Source organism: Lactuca virosa, chromosome 6 (genome assembly GCF_052849685.1).
Source record: "Lactuca virosa cultivar CGN04683 chromosome 6, Lactuca_virosa_CGN04683_v6, whole genome shotgun sequence".
NCBI classification, from domain to species: Eukaryota; Viridiplantae; Streptophyta; class Magnoliopsida; order Asterales; family Asteraceae; genus Lactuca; species Lactuca virosa.
In genome coordinates this window covers 62,106,954-62,130,240 of record NC_136431.1, presented here as the reverse complement: position 1 = coordinate 62,130,240, position 23,287 = coordinate 62,106,954, and the positions used below count along the sequence as shown (strand labels likewise).

The following is a 23,287-nucleotide window of genomic DNA, read 5'->3' as shown; positions in this document are numbered from 1 at the left end:
TATTTACTGACTGTTCAATGTAAGAATAACATTTAGTGAAATAATGAACACAAATATTTATTTTGTAAATTTTTAACACTTCAGAATTCCTTAATAATGAACTGAGTTTGAAACTTTATTTCTTTACCGTATTTTGCTCGATTGAACTAAACAACCCTTATTTCCATAATCTAAAAAAGGCACTGATTCGGTTCCTCATAATCAAAGAAATACTCATTCAATTATCTTTGTACAATAACTCCTAATAATAGGTGCAACATAGCTGATAGCTCTTGTCTTACCAAATGATCAGTTGATTATTTTTTAATACAGTTGTTTTTAAAAAATATGTTAACAAAAAAAATCAAACATTTACAGCTTTAATTATTTAAAAATGAGAAACTCAATAACCTAATAAAATGAGTTAGAAAAAATAAACCTAAAGTAATTAAAAGAAAGGATGGATCAGATTTATGGCTTGATTCTCTTTTATAAAGAGAGCTTTAATATCTGAGCTCATTACAATCAACTTATCAAATGGGCATTGAATCATCACTTCCAAGTTCCAATCTTAAGTTTCATAAAATTAACAACAAATATCTCTTTCAAAAAAACTTAACAACAAATAAAAAAACCAAATTTCTCAAAAACTAAACAAAATTTACACGACAAATAATAATAATAATAATAATAATAATAAAATGGATCAGATTTTGGTTTGGATTTTTCTCCAAAAAGAGAAAAATTAAAAATTGTGCTCGTGGAAATCAAAATGAAACATGTAATACATATTTATCACTTAAAGACGAGCATTAAGAATCATCGTTATGCTCGTCTAACAGTTAAATTGACATATAGTGCAATTTGGGAAAAAAAACAAAACGTAGACATAAAATTAATCACAACAAACATTCAGAATGAGTATCAGGTTTATGATTCCATTCATGAGTTAAATTGGAATAATTAAACAATCATCATCATCCTCGCATATACATATACTTCTAAATTAGAATGTGACAGAAAACCCATCAGAAAGAAAGGGATCACTACATCAGTTTATCACAGCCCTACAAAAAGACGTGATTTCAGACGACCGTCACAAGATTATATCTAAAATCGTCTTTTGGGATCAAAATTTCTAAATTGAAAAGACAAAACATAGATTAATAGGAAATAAGAGCCATCCAAAACAAAATAATTTTGTCACCTATTTCATAGAACACCTTACGTGCATATTCCAAATAACCGCAATTCATATACATATTGATTAGATGGTAGCTTACGTAAGGGTTGGGCAAGGAAGACATTTCAATTGTTCTTGTCAAACATGTAGCGATATATACCTTGGCTTTGAGAGAAGCAACCATGGCATCCACACATCTGGAGGAAGCCGACTTATGTTTATTGGATATGAGAGATGTTCTGAGCCTCTGAGAATTTATATCAGAGATTTAGGAGGAAGAAAAACACAGATCGACATCGATGAATTTATTAAAAATTTACCCTGGAATGGAATCAAAAGAAGGAGGTCGCTTGCTAAAATTATGGCTTATTCTCTTTCACTACAACATCAAAGAAACGATCGACAAAGGAAGATGGTGGAAGTGACTTTATAAGCTGCATCAAATTAAAAATCACAAAACATCATCTGCACGATAGAGATCACCCGTAAACCATTTAACCATAAGGTAGAATTGAAGGTTTCCATTTGATGCAAGATGTGTGTATTTTAAATTTGAATCGGTTACCAAAACCAAGAAATCGAAATTACACAACTGCGTGATTTTAGGGAATAAACAGATGATTCCAAATATTGTCAATTCGTTTGTTTTCATAACCCCGAAGATGTATATAACTATATATGCATATATGCCCATACTCTTTAGACTATTGGGTGTGAGCAACGGGGTTATGATGTCAAATATTGTCACCTCACATTTTCTCACATTTTAACATGTTATGAGGGTGGTGTTCTCATGTTATAACATGGTGTTAAGAGGAGAGAGAAATAGAGAAAAAGAGAAGGAAATAATCTGATTGGGTGTTGACACATTTCATAACGCCACATGTGCATCTAAGTGGATCCGCCAGTGATATCAAGCTTTTAAAAAAAAAAAAAATCTCAAACAGAGTACAAGATTTGGATATTATTGGGCTATCTCTTCTTCTCCTATTTCATTAAAATATTGAGCTTAAACATTTTTGGCTATTTTAAAAGAGTTTCTATTATATTTTGACTTTAAATATTTTTGATTTATCACATAGAGGAGCTATATTTTTTGCCGGGTAGAACTGAAGTATAAAAAAACTACGAAAAAAATTTAGGCTTTAGACTAATATTTAAGGTTACCCCGGACTACTATGGACATCTACGTGGATCCCACTGTGACTTATCAAAATTGAATCGCAATACAACAACATGGACCATACGAATGGTTCTAAAAATAGAAACTTTATTGCATGTAGCATTTTAAATTTTGTGGTCAAAAAAAATAGAAACTTTATTGCATGTAGCATTTTAAATTTTGTGGTCAAAGTCATTGGAAATTATCCTCCACTTCAGTCCTTTTAAAGTTCACTGATATGTGGCCGACATGCTTTAAGTAAAGTCATTACTAGTTTGTTCCATATCTTTCAAGTGTTCCATCATAGAATTATTGGAGGAAACATACCAGCTTCAGTTTAAGCCATTCTGAAGACATACTCTGTACTCTGCTTCTCCTTAATTGCACTCCTTTACGCATACATACCACACAAGTGCCATTGATAAGAAAACCCAGAGGATTATCATGGATATCTACGGCCGACCAGAGCATGATCCGGAATTCCAGGTACTTAAGGCGTCTTGCCCAAATATTACAACAGAGTACCTATATACCCTATGGAATCTAGTATACCAGTCACGTCAGCAAAACCAGTACAGCAAACCTATGCCGTGGATTGGGATTTATATAGCATTAGCATCTCTGCTTTGTGTCGTTGCAATGGTGGCTGATTTATTACATGGTTTGCGAAACAGAAAGCTCTGGTTTCCATGTAAATATTTCACTTTGAATGCTGCATCTCTAACTGTGATAGGTGTTGTAATAAAGCTACCCATGGATCTAACTACTCTAATGCCAGGTGATATGGACCAGGCTACAAAGCTTGGAAGCATGAGCTTTATGTGCACCATGATGGCAAATTTATTGCCTTCTTTAGCAACCTTGGACGACAAGGAGCTAGTCTCCAACATGATAGCTCTAGCTGTTATGGTAATCTCCTTGGTTGTCAATTTTTGCATTCAGTTAGACACGGGAATTATATTCTATATTTCTGAAGGTTCATTCTTTTCATATAAAACACCGTTCCTTTTTAAATTTATTTATGTAGCCGGTTGGGTGGTTCCGATACTCATGTTGCTGATAATATATGCATGTTCATCTTTATCAATTCTAAAGTCCAAACAGATTCTAGAATCCAAATACCAAACAGCTAATCAAACAGCTTTAGAGGATCAAGAGCTGAATGTCGGAAGATTAACTGTTGAGAAGCTATATCAGCATGTGAGAAAGTACTGGATCATGGCAGGAACCGGAAGCCCTCAATTTATGACAGTTTGCTCTATTACAACATCTGCTTCCGGGGTAATATGTGCTGCAAGCACTGGCTTCTTTATTTCAGTTATGATTCACAGATATCCACGTGTAGGACATCAAGAGGACTATAGGTCGGATTATAAGTGGTCAATGGTAGTGATTTTTGTGATACAATCTATCGGAGTGATACTGGGTACAATTGCCCCGCTTGCCAGATGTTTTTCTACATTAAGCTTTGACATGTCAATAAAATGGATTTGGAAGCATTTGAAGATCTCTATAGTAGAAGAGAGCTACCGGACTCAGAAGTTATATGATTGGAAACATAGTTGCATACCATTCCTATCCGGTGCTCGCAAATGCAAGATTGTCATTCAACATTTGAAAATCCAAAGTATCATTCTTTGTATAGGATTTCAGAAGATAGTCGCTATAGCATGCAAGATGATAACCATGATTACAATTCTCATTTTGATATGTGTCTTGTGTTGTCGTGCTTGTTGGAAATGGTTAAAGGCCATGTTTAGCACATCATGCCATACATTGGGAGAACAGCCTAAGGAGCAACTAGGAAAAGATGAAGATCTTAGGGGGTATGTTTTGCAAATTCAAGACGACATACAGTTTACTGAGAGGACATTGAAACGCTTGTTAAAATCTGTGAATCGCTTGATCCGAAAGGCAGAAAAACAACAACCCAAGAATCTTATGAAGCTTCTATCAGAATCTCGAGGTTTTGAAGGACTTGCGAAGTTTGACAGCAATCATGTTCCTTCTTTACTTTCACAAGAATATGTCAGTTGTTGGTCTTTGCCTTTGGTAACTCTAACATCCATCGCCATGTCTCTACCTAACATCGAAAAGAACATGGTTGATTGCTTGCTAAATGGTGTGAGTGAGGGTCTTTTATATGTCACGCTTGTGGAAGAAAGCCTCAATGCTACTGATCATGATCATGTAAGCATTCAAAAGGCAGCTGAAACTTTGTGGGTAGATGTTGAAGTGTACCACAAATGGTTAGGAACTAAGCTGCCAAACCCTAAGTCTAAAGTGAATACACCGGGAGATATTCTTAAATGGTTAAGGGATAAGGCTAAGAAGAAGGTCAACAAGGTGGAAAGTATGGATATCAGAAGCCGAAGTTATGGTTCTAAATACATGTCTATTTGTGCCAATTCAATGTATCGTATCACTGAGACAATCTTGCTCAACTATCACGACAACATTGAGCAGGTTAGCCAAGAGGAACTATTTGCACATGTATCATCAATGATCGCTGATATAATAGCTGCTTGTCTCACCAATTTACCCCAAGTCATTCTAATGAAATGCCATGAAAGTGTCATAGAGAAAAGGGAGGCGAGTGTCCAAGCTGCAGCTCAACTTCTCGGTGAGACTACACAGATAATCATCACTCTTCAAGATCGTGAACTTCCAAGATTGAATCCAGACGAGTTGGCGTTTATCGACAAGTGGTCAGGTGCTTACTTAGAGAATTCGTTTCTTTGACAACCATTTCGGTCTGCAAGTAACCAGGCAAGTTCATATTTCAATTCCTTAAAGAATGTAGAAGATTGTGTCATTGTTTATTTGCTTTCCTATGTTTGTTAATTTTTGAGACTTTGCTCGTCAAAGGTCATCGTGCATGGGGCTTCATTGGAACCCTTGCGCAAACATTATATACTGTTGTTTTAATCTATATTTGTGGTGAAGTTATCCTTTACGTTTCATATATCTAGATTAGTCGATGGCAGTTTTTCTACCAGTTTCATTACTTATTCAATTAATTTTAACATCTAACTAGAAGACATCAACAATGGTTAATCTTTTTGCCAGTAGTTTTCTTTAAATCCTCATGCATCTAAAATGTTCTATTTAATTAAGCCCTTCTTTTTAAACATGCATACATCTAAAATGTCATAAACAAACGAAAGTATCAATACAAATATGTCCGCTCTTTATTTTATATACATAATATACAAAAAAAAAAAAAATATTATGCCATAATTACAAAAAAAGTGATTGAAAATATTATATAACCATTATAAAGTTTATATTTAAAAAAAAACACATGACGTTTTAATTATGATATAATTGCACGTCTATGCATGGGCAGTGCTACATATATAACAACACCGGCCGAATTTTCGCAACAATTTAGTTGGGGAGCGTTCAATCGAAAACATTTTTTATCGCGAGAACATTTGAGAACAAATTTGGACCACACAATTTTTAATTAAAATTATAAAATAATATTGATATAAATCAAAAAATAGTTACAAACAATTAAAAAACCCGCTAACTAACACCACTCACCACCCACCACCACTACCTACCACCCATCACCACCACCCGCCACCACCACCCATCACTAACCACCACCACCAACCACCAACCACCACCCACCACCCACCACCCCTCACTACCTACCACCCACCACCCACCACCCACCAACCGCCACCACCACCACCCACCACCACCCCCACCATCTGCCACCACCACCACCTACCACCCACCCACCACCCACCACCCACCCACCACCCACCACCACCACCACCCGCCACTACCATCACCACCCACCATTACCACCCAACCACCACCACCCACCTCCACCACCCATCACCACCCACTACCACCCAACACCCATCACTACCCACCACCCATCATTACCCACCACCCACCACCACCCGCCACCACCCACCACCCACCTACTCACCATAACCACCACACACCATCACAACCACCAACACCACCATTACCACCCAAGCACCACCACCCACCTCCACCACCCATCATCATCACCTAACCAACACCACCTACCACCACTACTTACCACCAATCACAACCACTCTCCACCACCACCCACCATCACCACCCATCACTACCCACCACCACCAACCAACACCCACCACGTATCACTACCCACCACCCATCACCATCCACCACCACCACCACCCACCCACCACAGCCACCACCCATCACCCACCACCACCACCACCCACACCCACCCACCAAAACCACCACCCATCACTACCACCACCACCACCCACAACCACGCCACCTCCACCACCCATCATCACCACCCGCCGCCGCAAGCCCCGCCCCCACCTATAAAAACCACCACTCGTCACAACCAACCACCATTATCCACCAATCACTACCACCCGTCACCACCACCTACCATCACCACCCACTTACACCACCTGTTACCACCACCCGCCACAACCACCCCCACCCACCACCACCACCCCAACCACCCACTTACACCACCCGCCACCACCACCTACCCACCACAACCACCACCCGCCACCACCAATCACCACCAACCACCACCCGCCACCACCATCACCACCCACCATCACCACCCAACCACCACCACCCGCCACCACCACCCACCTCCACCACCCAACACCCATCACTACCCACCACCCATCATTACCCACCACCCACCACCATCCTCCTCCACTACCCATCATGATCACCAAACCAACACCACCTACCACCACTACTTACCACCCATCACTACCCACCACCACCAACCACCACCCACCACCTATCACTACCCAACACCCATCACTACCCACCACCCACCACCTCCACAACCACCCACTTACACCACCCGCCACAACCACCCCCACCCACCACTCACCACGACCACCACCACCCATCAACACCACCCGAAAACCAACACCAACACCCCCACCCATCAACACCACCAGAAACCAACACCAACACCCCCACCCACCACCACCACATGTGATTATATCTATGCATATGATTTACATGGATACGATTCGTTTTTGTCTAAATAAATCATATGTGATTAGATACCTTTTATCACATATGATTAAATACACGAGAATAAAAAAAAATGTATATTATCCACATAAATCACATGTGATTAGACATATATAATCACATCTGATTATATGTTTTAATCACATATGATTTATGTGAACAACATGCATTTTCGCGCTGTTGATTCGTTAGTTGTTATCTTATATTTAATCACATATGATTATATGTATGATGTATCTAATCACATATGATTTATATTGACAAGATTCATTTTCACATTTTCTCTTCAACAAAATTTTTATGTTTTTAATCACATGTGATTTATGTGGACAATATTTATTTATGCATCGATTCAATAATTTTCTCATGTATTTAATCATACATGATTAATGTGGACAAGATTCGTTTTTGTTCATATAAATCATATGTGATTAAATACATATAATCACATGTGATTATACACAAAAAAACTATTGAATCGAGAAAGCGAGAATAAATTTTGTCCACATAAATCTTTTGTAATTAGATACGTATAATCACATGTGATTATATGTATTTAGTCATAAATGATTTATGTGGACAATATTCATTTTTCGTTTTCCATTCAATAATTGGTCTAGTGTATTTAATCACATGTGATTATATGTATTTAATCACATATGATTTATATGGACAATATTCATTTTCATGTTTTCGACTCAATATTTAGTTCATGTATTTAATCACATGTGATTATATGTATTTAATCACATATAATTTATGTAGAAAAAAGTATATTTTCGCGTTCTTGATTCAATAATTGTTCTCATGTATATAATCACATATGATTAAATGTATCTAATTACATAGGATTTATATGGACAAAATTCACTTTCGAGTTTTAGATTCAATAATTTTCTCACGTATTTAATCACATTTGATTATAAGTATTCTAATCATATGTGATTTATATGGACAAAATTGAATCGATCTTGTCTATATAAATCATATGTGATTAGATACATATATTAACATATTATCAAGTATACGAGAACAACTATTGAGTCGAGAACACAAAAATGAATATTGTCCACATAAATCATATATCAATTGATATAATCATATTTGATTATATCAATTTAATCACATATGATTAATGTGGTAAAAGAACAACTATTGAATTAAAAATACAAAAATAAATCATGTCTACATAAATCATACGTGATTAGATACATATACGCACATGCGTATTTAGTCACATGTGATTATATGTATTTAATCACATATGATTTATATGGACAAGATTTGTTTTCATGTTCTTGATTTAGTAGTTGTTCTCGTGTATTTAATCACAAGTGATTAAATGTATTTAATCAAATACGAATAAAATGGACAAAAAACCATTATTGAATTGAGAACGTGAAAATGAATATTGTCCACATAAATCATATGTGACTAAATACATATAATCACATGTGATTATATGTACCCAATCACATATTATTTATATGGACAAATTTCATTATTTCTTTCTCAATTCAATACTCATGTACTTAATCATATGTGATTATATGTATCAAATCACATATGATTTATATTGATTGTATTCGTTTTCACATTTTTTATTCAATATTTTTTCTCATTTATTTAATCATATGTGATTGTATGTATTTAATTACATATGATTAATGTAGAAAAACAAAAACCATTGAATCGGAAATGCGAAAATGAATATTGTGTACATAAATTATATGTGACTAAATGTACAAGAACAACTATTGAACGAGAATATGAACACGAATATTCTCCATATAAATCATATATGATTAGATACATATAATCTCATGTAATTAAATACACAAGAACAACAACTGAATCGAGAACGCGAAAATAAATATTTTCCACATAAATTCTATGTGATTAGATATATGTAATCACATGTGATTATATGCATTTAATCACATATGATATATGTGGACAATATTTATCTTTGTGTTTTCGATTCAATAGTTGTTCTCGTGTATATAATCTTATGTGATTATATATATCTAATCACATATGATTTATATAGACATCATTATTTTTTGTCCATATACATCATATAATCACATGTGATTTTATGTATTTAATCAAATATGATTTATGTAGACAATATTTATTTTTGCGGTTTCGATTGAATAATTGTTTTTGTGTATTTAATCATATTTGATTATATGTATATAATCACATATTATTTGAGGTGGACAAGATTCATTTTTGCCTTCTCGGATCAATAGTTGTGCTCATGTACTTAATCGTATGCGATTAAACATATAATCACATGTGATAAAATACATGAGAACAACTATTGAATCGACAAACCGAAAATGAATTGTGTCCACATAAATCATATGTGATTAGATTCATATAATCACATGTGATTAGATGTATTTAATCGCATATGATTATTTTGGATAATGATTTGTTTTTGTGTTCTTGGTTCAATATTTTTTATCATGTATATAATTACATGTGATTGTATGTATCTAATCACATATGATTTATATAGACAAGATTCATTTTTTCCAAATAAAATCATATGTGATTAGAAACATATAATCACATCTGATTAAATGTAATTAATCACATATGATTAAAGTGGAAAAAAGACAATTATTGAATCAAGAATGCGAAAATGAATCTTAGCCACATAAATCATATGTGATTAGATACACATAATCACATGTTATTATATGTATCTAATCGCATATGATTTATGTGGACAATATTCATTTTTGTATTCTCGATTCAATAGTTGTTCTCGTGTATTTAATCACATGTGGTTATACGTATCTAATCACATATGATTTATGTGAATAAGATTGAAATTCGCGTTCTCAATTCAATAGTTGTTATCATGTATTTAATCATATGTCATTTTATATATTTAATTACATATGATTAATATGGACAAAGAACAACTATTGAATCGAAAACACAAAAATGAATCTTGTGCATATAAGTCATATGTGATTAAATCATATAATCGCATGTGATTTCATACACGAGAACAATTAACGAATCGAGAACGCTGAAATGAATCTTGTATGCATTTCACACTAAAAAACAAACTACATTTTGCATTTCCTTGTTCACTCTACCGGATTAGGGTAAACGTAAACAATATCATAAAACAATTGCCTACATAATAGGAGAGTTAGTGTAACTCGCCTCCTTGAACTTGAAAATCAGCTAGCATGAGCAAGATGGATCCTTTCCTTTCTGAGAACCTACACAACAATCATAACATTATTTAGTTTGTGCTTCGTTGTATTACTCTTATAAAACTTATGTATATATTTTCTTATTTTCTCTTTGATTATAGTGCTCTTTTGGGATCTGTTTTCTTACCTTTCAACCCATTCTTAAATTTCGATAAAATAATATTGGTAAATTTCCCTCTTTTATCTTTTCAGAATTATAAAGATCTCGTTCTAATGATTTTTGGTTGATTTTATATTAAATTTACAATTTAGTAACTTTAAGCTGTCACATTCTGGACCACTCAACACTATTGTAATAAACTGTACCAATCTACTAAGAATTACATCAAACCCTTTATATGTAGGAAACTGCACATCCATAGCTAACTATAGGATTTGGAATTTTGGCATTTGGAGTTCTGATGAATTTATTATGATTTTTTCAAGACAATGCATGAAATCTGTGACAGCATGGACCAAACTGAGAAAATTGCCAATTTTACCCCTCAAAGATATGGAATTTCGAAATGTGATTCAAAGTTTGAAGAAACTAGACACAATAATATTTCCAGAAAAATAAGTCTCATGATTTTTAAGTGTTCCTACTGACTTGCACGAATTTTAGAAGTTGGAGGACAGATTTGGGAAAATTGATCATAATAGCTTTTAAATCACTTTTGGTGTTCTATTAAGTACTTAATGGTTAAGCCTTAAGTTTATCACTTTTAACATGATTGTTGGTTACTCATTAGGATATTGAGATGTGAAATTCAATTTAACCTAAGGACCTTAATATTTGGCTTAATGAGGGTTCAAAGTTAAAGATTTTCACATAAAATGCCACTTTTAGACTTATTAGGTTCTTTCAGACAATATGACAAACACCTTGTGTGCATGAAATCTTATAGTGATTATTAACTCTCTAATAGACTCCAGTCCAAACCCCGGAGCTTACAATTTTCATTTATCATTGACACGAACAATTAACATAAAGAAGAAACGATTCATTATTATAAATGGAACGATGTCAGATTTCACAATATCATGAATCTGGCTCATAATTCGATCAGATCCATTGTTTTCCTGATCAGAGTACAAATCAAACTAGAATGTGCTAATGAGAGAGAGAGAGAGAGTAGTGATAGTACCTTCGGAAGATCAGATTGTTTATCATAACACCACTTTCTTTTCAGCTCCCAAAATCGAAATCACGCAGTCAGATCTCCCCAATTTTACCTCTGGCGCGACAAAATTTCATTCCGGTGGACATTTCTCCAGATTCTTGATCTGTATCGTGGAGACCGCGAACCAGATCTGGTGCCTTCAACTTCAAATCCAGATCTGAAGAAACTAGGTATGATAGGTGGTTCAGATGAGACGAGGATGTGAAGCAGATTCCTAGAGAGCGGAGAAACGACGCTTTCAGTAGTGGTCCGACAGTTAGATGGCCGGGGGCGGAGATATGGCAGTTCCGGCGGCTGTCCGGTGCTCTTAATGGTGGTCTGGCGAAATTAAAAAGACGTACTAACGTATATTGGTGGGGGTGGTGTTGGGGTAGTTAGTTTTTATTTGTTTATAGTAAGATTTAAAATAATGGGTTAAAATTGTTCTCAAATGTTCTCACGGAGAAAATGTTCTCATTGGAACATAACTCTTTAGTTGTTGTTAATTTGAAATTATTTTAAACATGCATACATCTAAAATGTCATAAGCAAACGAAAGTATCAATAAATATATCACCTATTTATTTTATATACATAATATATATATATATATATATATATATATATATATATATATATTATGCCATAATTAAAAAAAAGTGATTGAAAATATTATATAACCATTATAAAGTTTATATTTCAAAAAAACACATGACGTTTTAATTATGATATAATTGCACGTCTATGCATGGGCAGTGCTACATATGTAAGAACACCGGCTGAATTTTCGCAACTATTTATTTGTTGTTAATTTTGAAATTATAATTCTTACTTTATAACTTAAGTTATAAAAGATATATTTATTTTAGTTATACGATAAAATAAATACATATTTAAATCGCATCATCCGAATAACCTCTCTAAACTTTAAATGTACATGACAATTAAAAAAATGTGATTTATTGTTATTAATTATTAATATGATTAATCGATTTACATAAACATATTTTATGATCAAATTTTCTCAATAATTAAGTAATTAAAAATACTGGCTAGAAAATTTTCCATTATTGTAAATATATAGTTTTTGGTTTTTTTTTTTTTTGTTAATTTGAAATTTTAATTAGGTCTTACGTTTAACTATGATTAATCAGCTTGCATAGACATCCTTTAATTTAATTTTAAAAAGTATTTATTCGACCTTTTTTTATATTTCTTTTTCAAATATCAGTTATTGTTTTCAATGTAACTTAATATATTTTTTTTTATTTTTTTATTTGTAGCAAATATTATGTTTAGTTAATAGAAACTACCTCTTTAGACAATTATAATTATTACCAAAAATAGTCTTTGGTTTTGTTATTTGACATTCTCATTTAGGCTTTACATTTAATATTATATTTATTTTTTTTAACTATTTAAAAATTAGTTATTTGACAAAAAAAAAATCAAGCTTATTTGAACTTTGATTTATGTTTTAAAAATAATTTATGTTACTTTTTTTAGTTTTCAACATGATTATTTTTTTTCAAATATTAGTTATGTTGACGATAAATTATTTCAATTAATAAAAATATCCCTTTGGAAAATTATAGTTGCAATAAAAAATAGTTTTTGGTCGGGTTGTTCTTTAAAATAATTGTTTAAACGTATTTAGACAGTATTTTTCAACTTTATTTGTCCTTTGATATATATTTTTTAATTCAACAATATATTTAAAAATATAAGTTAAATATATTAGATTAATAGTTATAAAGTGGTAGCATTAAGAAAATAATGGTTTACATCGAATCTAAATTAATAAACTAAATATATTAGTTTGAAAAATAAAAAATTAACATTAGAATTATAATAATACATGAGTTTGATATATTAACTAAAAGAGAAAATAGAAAAATTTTAAGATTTTGAAATGAATGATAGTATATACAATGTGAATATCCTTATGTTGCGAATTTTAAATTATATATCTAAATTTTTATATATATATATTATTTAAAGTGATTATTTTATTGACACTAACTATAAAATAATAATTTATTACACTAAAGTTAGATGTAAAATTATAACTATACTAAATGATTTGATAACATAAATATATACTAGAATCGTATCACTCAATGGTCTCCATATGTGATTTGCACATGAATAACACTAAATATAATTACCGATTTAGTGTAAATTTTGACTATTGTTATGATTAATTAATTTAAAATTTAATTATTAGACATTTTTGTTTTAATCACAATGATTATTTAAATTATCAATACTGTTTGTAAGGTAATATAATTTAAGCTTCTTTAACTCCTTCAAATATATTGGATTCCTATATCGAGGTATCTTAGAAAAAGTCTTATCAGGATTCCTAGATCGAGGTATCTTAGAAAAAGTCTTTCCTATGAGAGGGCTTGACATATATCTCATCATGATTCCTAAATCCAGGTATCTTAGAAAAAGTCTTTCCTGTGAGAGGGCTTAACATTTTCATCTTTATGTCTCTTTTAGGAGCAATTGTGTTGGATGTTTTTTCAATGCCAAACTCTTCCTTCTTTAGCATGTCTTGTAATTCCAGAAAAAGAGACTTTCATGTTCTTCATGTTAATGTATGAAACAAATTAATCACAAGAATTAGTAAATGAGTTAAGGACAAGAGTTGTAGCCAACTCTAAATTGATTGGAGGACTTAATATACACAACTTATCGATGTATCCCTTCATCTTGAAGATGTGGATATTCATGCTTTCTCCATCATGTAACATACATCACATTAGAGATTTCATGACCTTAAATCGTTCATGTCAAAACAACCCTTGTAACTTGTCTTTAAATTGGTTAATCATGTCATATGCATCGAGGCTTATCAAGGTTTTTTGAAGATTATGAATCATGGTGCTTAACATAAGGCAACCAAGTTATTTGAATCAATTCGACCTCTCTCATGATCGTTGATAATAGTTCTACTAGACATCGTCGGAGAATCCAGAATAACAAGTTCATCGATGCTATAAAGCTTTTTCATAAAATTGATCACTACTCTCAAGTTTTGGAATTAATCAACAAGCATAATTTATGTTGTTCAGTTTATCTTGAACGAGGAGACCTTATAGTGAAAAAAAAATTACATATGAATTATCATTTGAAGACATCTATAAAATATATTTAAACTTTGGCGGTTTTTATATACTCTTTATCAACAATTTACCCAAAGAAAAAGAATTATTTTAAGAAGGTTAAGATCAATATTTCACTTCATATTAAAAAAAGGTTTGTAATAAAAAGGGTTAATGCCATAAAAACCCTTAAATTTTCAGATTTTTGTCAGTTTTGTCCAAAGTTGGATTTTATGTCCGTTTTTGCCCTTATATTTTCCAAAAAAAAAAAATCTTGGTTTTACCATTTTACCGATAATTACAGGTTTTTCAGGTTACCATGATATTAACTTCGTAAAAAAAAACCCTTAAGTTTACAATTTTTTTATGTTTTTACCCTTAAGTTTATAATTTGTATACGCTTTTGCCCTAAGTATTTTTTTCATATTATATGTATTGATGCAGAAAAACCGTATTTATATATAAAAAAATGTTTAATTAAATATTGTATTTACGTTCTATTTAAATGTTATATATATATATATATATATATATATATATATATATATATATATATATATATATATATATATATATATAAGGGTTTTATTTTGCATGGTTATACCATTTAAAATGTAAAAAATATGTTTAGAGTTATAACTACGTATTTTATAGATATAGTTTTTAGAAGTATAAATATATATTTTTTATATTTTTAGAAATATTAATATGTATCTATACTTCAAAAAATATATTTATATTTTTAAAAATAATATAGGAATATGTATTTACACTTCGAAAATATATGTATATCCTTATAAAAAGATAAAAATAAATATTCGTACTTTTAAAAAATGTAAAAATGTGTGTGTGTGTGTGTGTGTGTGTGTATATATATATATATATATATATATATATATATATATATATATAAGGCGTTCAATCGATAAAGGATCAATAGTTGGAAGGTGTTCTATGATCGATAAAGGAGGAAGATGATTCCACGTGATGGACTATCAAAGAATGAAAATCGAACATCAAAAGATCTTATAGTACTTAAAAGTTATTGACAGGAATAAACACCTGGAGTTTGTTAAAATGGACTATCAAGAAGACGATGTCAAGCAAAGGAAAATTTTGAAATTTCTATGGACAAGTCAGAGAGACGAACTACTACAGTGTAAGAATCATAGGGTGACTTGTACCTTAAAAGAAATACCCTCATTTCTTTTAAGGGGTAGATGGTAAGAAGGATAAAAAGTTTAATGATGCAATGTACAAGAGCTCACAACATTCTGGAGGCTGAGTAAGAACAACATGTGGTGCTTGGAATAATTGGTGAAATGAACAAACCAAAGATACAAGATTTATAACTCCCAAGTTGTGAAACCTGATGATACGGACCAAGCACGTTCAAGTACAATTGAGTACTAGGTTTGGGTATTGCTGCTAATCTGGATTCACCAACCAAACGAAGAGTGGGTAGACTTATAATAGTGAGATATTATGTTATAAGTTCACATAGAAGATAGGAATTTGACTCATAGCATTATGGGTCACTTGACTATGACTAAAGGATGTGAAAATCAAATGATATAAGAATTGGTTGTATATTCAAAAGAAGGATTATGTGCTAAGTCATAAAGGATGTCTAAAAGCACACACGACCGAGCAATATGCGATTAATGGATGAACCTTCACTCATTCACAAGAAGGGACAATAAATAGAAGTAAAGTATGATGCATGAGAAGTTAAACTGATAAAGTGTTGAATGGGAGAGCTGAGTATTCGAACAACAATGTTGAGGGACACGAGAATGCTGAAACTATGATGGAAGCTTTATGCAATCAATGGAAAGGGAAAGATGGAATTCACGGTCCATAAGGAGTACACGTGAGGCAACGGATTTCCATGAAGAAATAAACAAAACATCTGGCTGTATAATGAGGATCATCTTGTGATTTAGCCTTAAAAGAAATGCCTTCATTATCTTTTAAGGGGTAGATAGTTGGGAACAACCAAGTTACAAGTGATGAGACAACTTGGACCCAGTAAAGTTTTGAATGTGACTTGAAACAAGACCATGAGCTTTAGAACGTTTTGTCATGTTATCATTCGACTTATAGGCTTAAGAAATAGGTTAACTTGTGAATACGATCTTAGGTTTGACATGTCAGTAAAGTGAATGGAAGGAGATAGGGACAAGATTCAGGAAGCTTAAAAGTAAACTTAAATTAGGATGTGTGATGTACTTTAATGTAAATATCATGTTTTATGCTTAAGGGCATGAAAGAGTTCAATGAACTAAGAATGATAAGCATTGCGAATAATGAGATGGAAATGAAATAGTATGGGTACCATAGTGTGTTTTGACATGTAGGCCATACGATACGTTAGTATACCGACCTTGAAAATAGTGATTTAGTAGGCATTCAAGCCAAATTGAAGATATTATGTTATGTTTGAGATTTGATACCAAAGAAAGTTAAAAAAAAAAAAGACAAGATGAAAAGATATTTCGAAAAAGCTAAGTTTGGGTAATGATTTACTAATGGAATTGGTAAAGAACGGAATATTGGTGAGATGCTTGAGCACGAAGGGGACATCAGGTTGGATAACCTTATTGCATGATGTTGTTAAAAGTTCAAAAAGGGGACAAAAGGGTAAAAGTGTCTAACAGGGTTAATATCCGATCCCCAATACTTGTATTATTGATTATTATGTTGATTACAATTGTAACAAATGATCTAAGTGATATGACCATCAAGAAATTTAAAGTGATTGGGTGAAATTCTAATAAGATGGCCCACGAACTAATTTCGAGGACGGAATCCTTTTAAGGGGTAGATAATTGTAACATCCTAAAAAATTTAAGAATGTGTTCTTAAATTAATAAATTAGATAAATTAAAAATGATGTATATGGTTAAATCATCAATGGATAATCATATCATTAGTTGATATGAAGTTTGGAAGTTTAGAAGTGAAAATAATAGCATTTTAAAAGTTAAAGGACTAAAAGTGCCAAGTTGGAAAAGTAAGTTGACCTAAGGGGTTAACTAAAGTAATGTGATGGACTAAAAAGGTTCCATAATGCATGGATTAGGGCTTATTATGTCAAAACCGAAGTTAAAATCACAAATATTGAGGTTTAGTGAGTTTTGGACAAAAGGAGCAAATTAGAGGGACCAAATGTGAAAATTCTGAAATAAATGTGCACTCTCTTCATTTCCAGCCAAGGGAGAACGTAGAGAGAAGAAAGGAGACTATGAAATGGCGATTCAAACATAAGAAAAACCCTAGGATTCAATCTCAAGCTTTCTTGGTTCATTTGGTGCAAGTTGTGAAGAAATCAAGTGATTTAAGGTATATTTTCTTCCTCCCTTAGTGTATAATTCGAGTTTCATCTATGGATTGGATGTTATATATGATTTTCATCTAATTTTATGGTTAGGGTTTGGTTTTCTAACCTCCCTTGAGTTGATTTGATGATCCCAATCTCAATCCAATCATCCCATTGATGGATTTGAGGATTTGGGTGAAAACCATCATGAACCCTAGAAATTCAAATTGGGGATTTCATGTTGATATGTTAGATTGTAATGGATTCAATGACCTAGATGATGTTTAGAAGCATAAATCCAATTGGAATGCTCAAACACATCTATGATGGGAGAATGTTGCATAATCAAGGAATTTAGATGATTTTGGGGAAATTATGATGAAACAATGGAATCCTTTGAATATGAGCATTTGATGAGTATATGATACTCATAATCATGAGTTGATACTAACAACATGATTTGAATGTAAGAAAATGAAGGATTGAGTGATCTATAGTTGAATTTATGGAATAATTGGCAACAAGGGTATTTTGGGAAATCTGGGGATAACTATATGTTGATTGACATATAAGAAGTGGATGACATTCATGAACATGAATTGACACTCTAGATATTTTATTGGAACATTAACATAAATGTTGGCTAGTGAAGTTCTAGCTCTAATGATTGTTTTGACCCAAGGGTAATTTGGGAACATGGAATGGAATTGAGGATTCCATAGTTGGATAAAGTACTTGCAATGAGATAAATAGTGGTTTTATGTACTTGACAACATCCAATGATGTATTAAATGATTTGGGAATAAGTCATATTGGTTAAAGAGTGTTTTTGAGCAAATTGAGCTCTTAAACCTTTCATTTGAGTGTTTGTAAGCATTATGAACTTAGCATTTTGATTGAGAACTTAATGAATTAAGTTGAATATTTTGACATGAAAAAACATCCTCTAGTAGTGCTTGAAGACCTTTAAAAGTGTTACAAATGGTTACCTAAAAGACTAAAACCACCCAAGCAAGTTTAGGACTCAAAAAGTGAGTTTTTGGGGGTGTTTGGGTTGCTACGGCACGCGACCTGCGTGGCCAAGCACGCGGCCCGCGCACATACATCAGTTTACGGACTCGGATTTACACGCGGTTTTCGCCTACATTCATATTTTTACATAGGGAATAGTATGAAACAATAAAATTTAGTATTTGAACATTTTAGGGGTATTTTGATCATTTTAACGACTTGTGTCTATGTTATATAGGTGTTGATTGAAAGTGTTTCTATAAGGAAAGGAACTAGAAGAAGACTAGCTAGCCTACGTGTGATTGAGGTGAGTACGTGTTGGCATTTTTCCCACTTTGGGATACATGGCAAAATGATTTTATGATAATGAAATGCAATGCTTTGATATATGAAATGTTTTTAAACGAAAGCGTCAAATGTTTTTGGAAAGGGTATTTTGAAAGAGTGCCTTAAAGGCAAGAATGTTTTTGAAAGAAAAGAACGTTTTGGAAGGTCGAATGTTTTGAAAATATGATTTTATGATACTAATGTATGAAATGTGTAAAGCATGGAAAGTAATGAAAAGAAATGTAAAGTAATGAAAAGGAATGGAAAGTAATGAAAGGAATTGGGAAGTAATGAAATGAAAACTGCCCGGGCCATGATACCTCGTAAGAGGCACTGGAGGAATCTATCGGGGTGGCGCCTCCCCTTCGCGAGATAGATGTTCTAATGGAAATGATGCCTTGTTGGATTGATTTCTTCTTTCCACCTTGGTCTAGACTTGAGAGTGGTTCCTTTATTGGACGTAGACCCTAAGTATAAAAATGGCAATGGTCTAATACCAGAATTAGCCCTTAATGATAAAATAAAATAGAATATGGAAACATGTCTTTTGAAATGAAATGATAAGATATGAAATGAAATGAAATGATATTTATGATGTGTATGAAACAAGTTTTCCTTGAAAATGCTTGAAATTGATTTATGGTCTAAAACTATGTTTTGCAAAGATGAAACGTTTTTGATGAAAATGTGATAAATGTTTTGGGTCACAAACCCACGTAGCTCACGATACATTTTTGTCTTACGTATCTCTTTTTAATGCCATGTATTCCAGGTTGCAATTAAGGAGAAAATTGATAGATGGAAGTTAAAAGATTAAGAGATAGAGAATGGAGTGGAACTTGTTAAGTTCCTTATTTAATGTTATTAATGTAATTCGTATTTGATGGCTATGGTTGTATGATGCTTAATGGTAACACCCAAGGTTTTAACTGTAATTGTTTTTGTGGGACCGGTTTTATGTTAAATGGGAATTAATACCCAAATGTTTTTTATAACCATAGCATTTTTTCTGTTTTTAAAGTTTTCAAAATTTTGGGGTGTTACATGTTGGGTTACCAATATCTTTTCTTCAAGTCCAGGTACATTTTATCCGAGCCTGGATGAATCGAATACCTTGTCTTGTGGGCTTCATCCAAGACCAGATTTCTGATGTCGCGGAACTTTGGCACCCAAATTCGGTCCATGAAACATCATGTTCCATCACCTTTGGTCTCAAATTGTTTGTCCATTCCTCACAAACATTCTTCAGCCATGTTTCCTTCCTTAAGGGCCTCTAGTTGAGCTTCTCTGATTTGAGTAGGTAGATTGGGCTGGATTGTCAATATGAGTGCCTTGACACTACGAGGTTTGGTTTGCTCCTTTCTGCTTAAGGAATCTGGAACGACGTTCGCCTTGCTTGGGTTGTAACAATCGATTATTTCGGGTCAATAAAAGTCAAAGCAAGTCAACAAAAGTCAAACCCGTCAAATTAAAAGTCAAATAATTAAATATTTTAAATTAAATAATGAAAATTTAAATTGCTTTTGAGGATTTCGGTTTTTGGAATCAAAAATCACCCTAGACCGAAATCCCCTTTTGGGGAACAATTAGGACCGAAATCTAAATTTGAATCGAAATCTAAATTTGAACCGAAATCATGCGAGGTCCCACCATTCGGACCGAAAACCCTCTTAGCCGAAAACTCTTTTGGACCGAGAACCCTGGCTGGAAGCTTGCGAGAACGAAAACCTTGATTTCGGTTGGTGCTTAGACCGAAATCAAGGTGATTTCGGTGGGGATAAACTGAAAACACCCACTTTTAAACGGTGGCACACTATTCAAGAGGATAAATTACACATTTCAAGGCATATGTCACATCCTATTTTATCCCATATATATGCTCAAACCGAAATCACAAGCTCATTTCTCATTTCCAACTTCGAAAAATCTCCATTTTGCTCTCAAAGAACCGAATTCACTCTTCAAATCTTCAAAGTTTTTCCCAAAATATCTTCAAATCTTCAAACATACATCAATAACATCTTCATATCTTCAAAACTTCCCCAGGAAAATAAAGTCCTTCAAGTTCATTCTTAAGAAGTTATTGTAAGTTCCATATATAATCTAGTGTTTTATACAACACTTTAATTATTATTCCAACTAATTTACACACAATATCGTGTGTTCATACTATTAGGATACAACTACATACACGTGTACTAACCCGAGGATCATCACCATTATTTCGCAAGGCAGCCAAGAACACACCTGAGGTGAGTTCATACCCATACAATTTTCACGATTTTTATATGTTTTAGGAGGGGGGGGATACAAGTAAAACACAAGAAAAATTGTGTTAATATACAAACCGTTACCTTTATATTTTAACTAAATATAAATATTCGTATGGATACAAATTTGATACAATTAAACTTTAACCCTTTTTGTAACATGTCGAGCAAAAAGGGTATAATTATATAAACGAGCATATATAATTATTTCATTTCATTTTATTATCGTGACAAATTTGATAATAGTATACAAAGGGTTCATTATTTCAACGAAACATTTATATAAACTATAATAGGTATAGTTCATGGAACATTCACACCATTTTACCCTTTGGGAACAAAGATATAACTGTCTCGAAGGTATAAATATTTTATACCATGTAAACGGACGATGCATACATTTACAAAAAAAGGAGTTTTCATCATACTACACGTAAAACAGTCAATATGGCTTCGTGACACACGTCTTCAAGTACTTATCTAAGTACCAACAAAATTCCTGAAATTATAATCAGAATCTCCCGTAAGAGAGCGAGACAATTCTGTATAGATCTATACGGGATTGACAATCCCACACCTAAATTGTTAGCTACAGTTGGATCGGCAGGTCTGGGGTGACAAATGTCGTTACAGTTCCGACGCCTGAAGAACGTCGTTCAGGCCATCTAGTCACATTAGTATGGTTATAATAACTCACAAGGGGTATTAACAATACGTTTAGTCCACGAATACATAAACGTCTTTAAATAGTTTTATTTATTTAAAACTATATTACATTATTTTCCAGTACAATACAGTTTACATTTTTGGAAACATGCATTCAAATAGTTTGATAAAGATATAAAACTATACTATACTACTACCAAGTATAACAATAGTTATACATTTTGGTCTTGGAACAATTAAGACTACATTATATCTAAAAGAAAATATTGAATTTCTGAAGGAACACACTATCATTTTCAAGGATCAACGACATACATTTCTCATACAAAATACTTATGAACTCACCAACTTAATTGTTGACACTTTTTCAAAACCACTTGTATTCTTAGGAAATCAGTAGACAGCTACTCTTACAGGTTTTGGTGAAGACGGAGCTTAGTGTTGTTACGTCTTATATTTTTGTTGAATGCTTTTGCAGTCAAACAATGATTCAAATACAATGTAAATATTAAATTATCATTACAATGTTTGTAATGATTTGATCTCTATTATGCAATTGTTGTGATACTATACATGACGCCATCCACCCTCGGACGTTTCCGTCGTTTACTCGGTGTGGGGGTGTCACAGATTGTTATCAGAGCATTTTATAGTGAACTAAGTATATCAAACCATATAAGATATACAACTATAAATACAATGGGGCTAAAAAGCTATGACTAAAAGTATACTTTTAATATATAAGTATTTTATAAGAATTATACATACATGCATACATACCAGAAACAACATCACAACAAGAACTATATAAAAGTATTTAGATAAGTTGGACGCTGTGATTA

The 23,287-nt window shown here is 32.7% G+C and overlaps 1 protein-coding gene and 1 non-coding gene across 2 annotated transcripts; one reads left to right on the top strand and one right to left on the bottom strand.

The window, feature by feature from the left end:
- Positions 1–439: 439 nt before the first annotated feature.
- Positions 440–541, bottom strand: LOC145122897 (small nucleolar RNA Z103). The gene has a single exon (XR_013714794.1). It is a non-coding gene; the product is annotated as a small nucleolar RNA Z103 (small nucleolar RNA).
- A 2,049-nt stretch (positions 542–2,590) lies between these two features.
- Positions 2,591–5,289, top strand: LOC145119894 (uncharacterized). The gene is made up of 2 exons (XM_079055660.1): positions 2,591–3,015; positions 3,103–5,289. The coding sequence occupies exons 1-2, from the start codon at positions 2,769–2,771 to the stop codon at positions 5,064–5,066; spliced, it is 2,211 nt and encodes a 736-aa protein (XP_078911786.1). The 5' UTR covers positions 2,591–2,768; the 3' UTR covers positions 5,067–5,289.
- The last annotated feature ends 17,998 nt before the right edge of the window (positions 5,290–23,287 follow it).

What these genes read in the sequence shown, in the direction of transcription:
- LOC145119894 (XM_079055660.1), top strand. Translation starts at nt 2,769, where the DNA reads ATGGATATCTACGGCCGACCAGAGCATGATCCGGAATTCCAGGTACTT. An exon ending in CAGAAAGCTCTGGTTTCCAT is followed by an intron (nt 3,016 to 3,102) that starts GTAAATATTTCA and finishes CTCTAATGCCAG; the next exon opens with GTGATATGGACCAGGCTACA.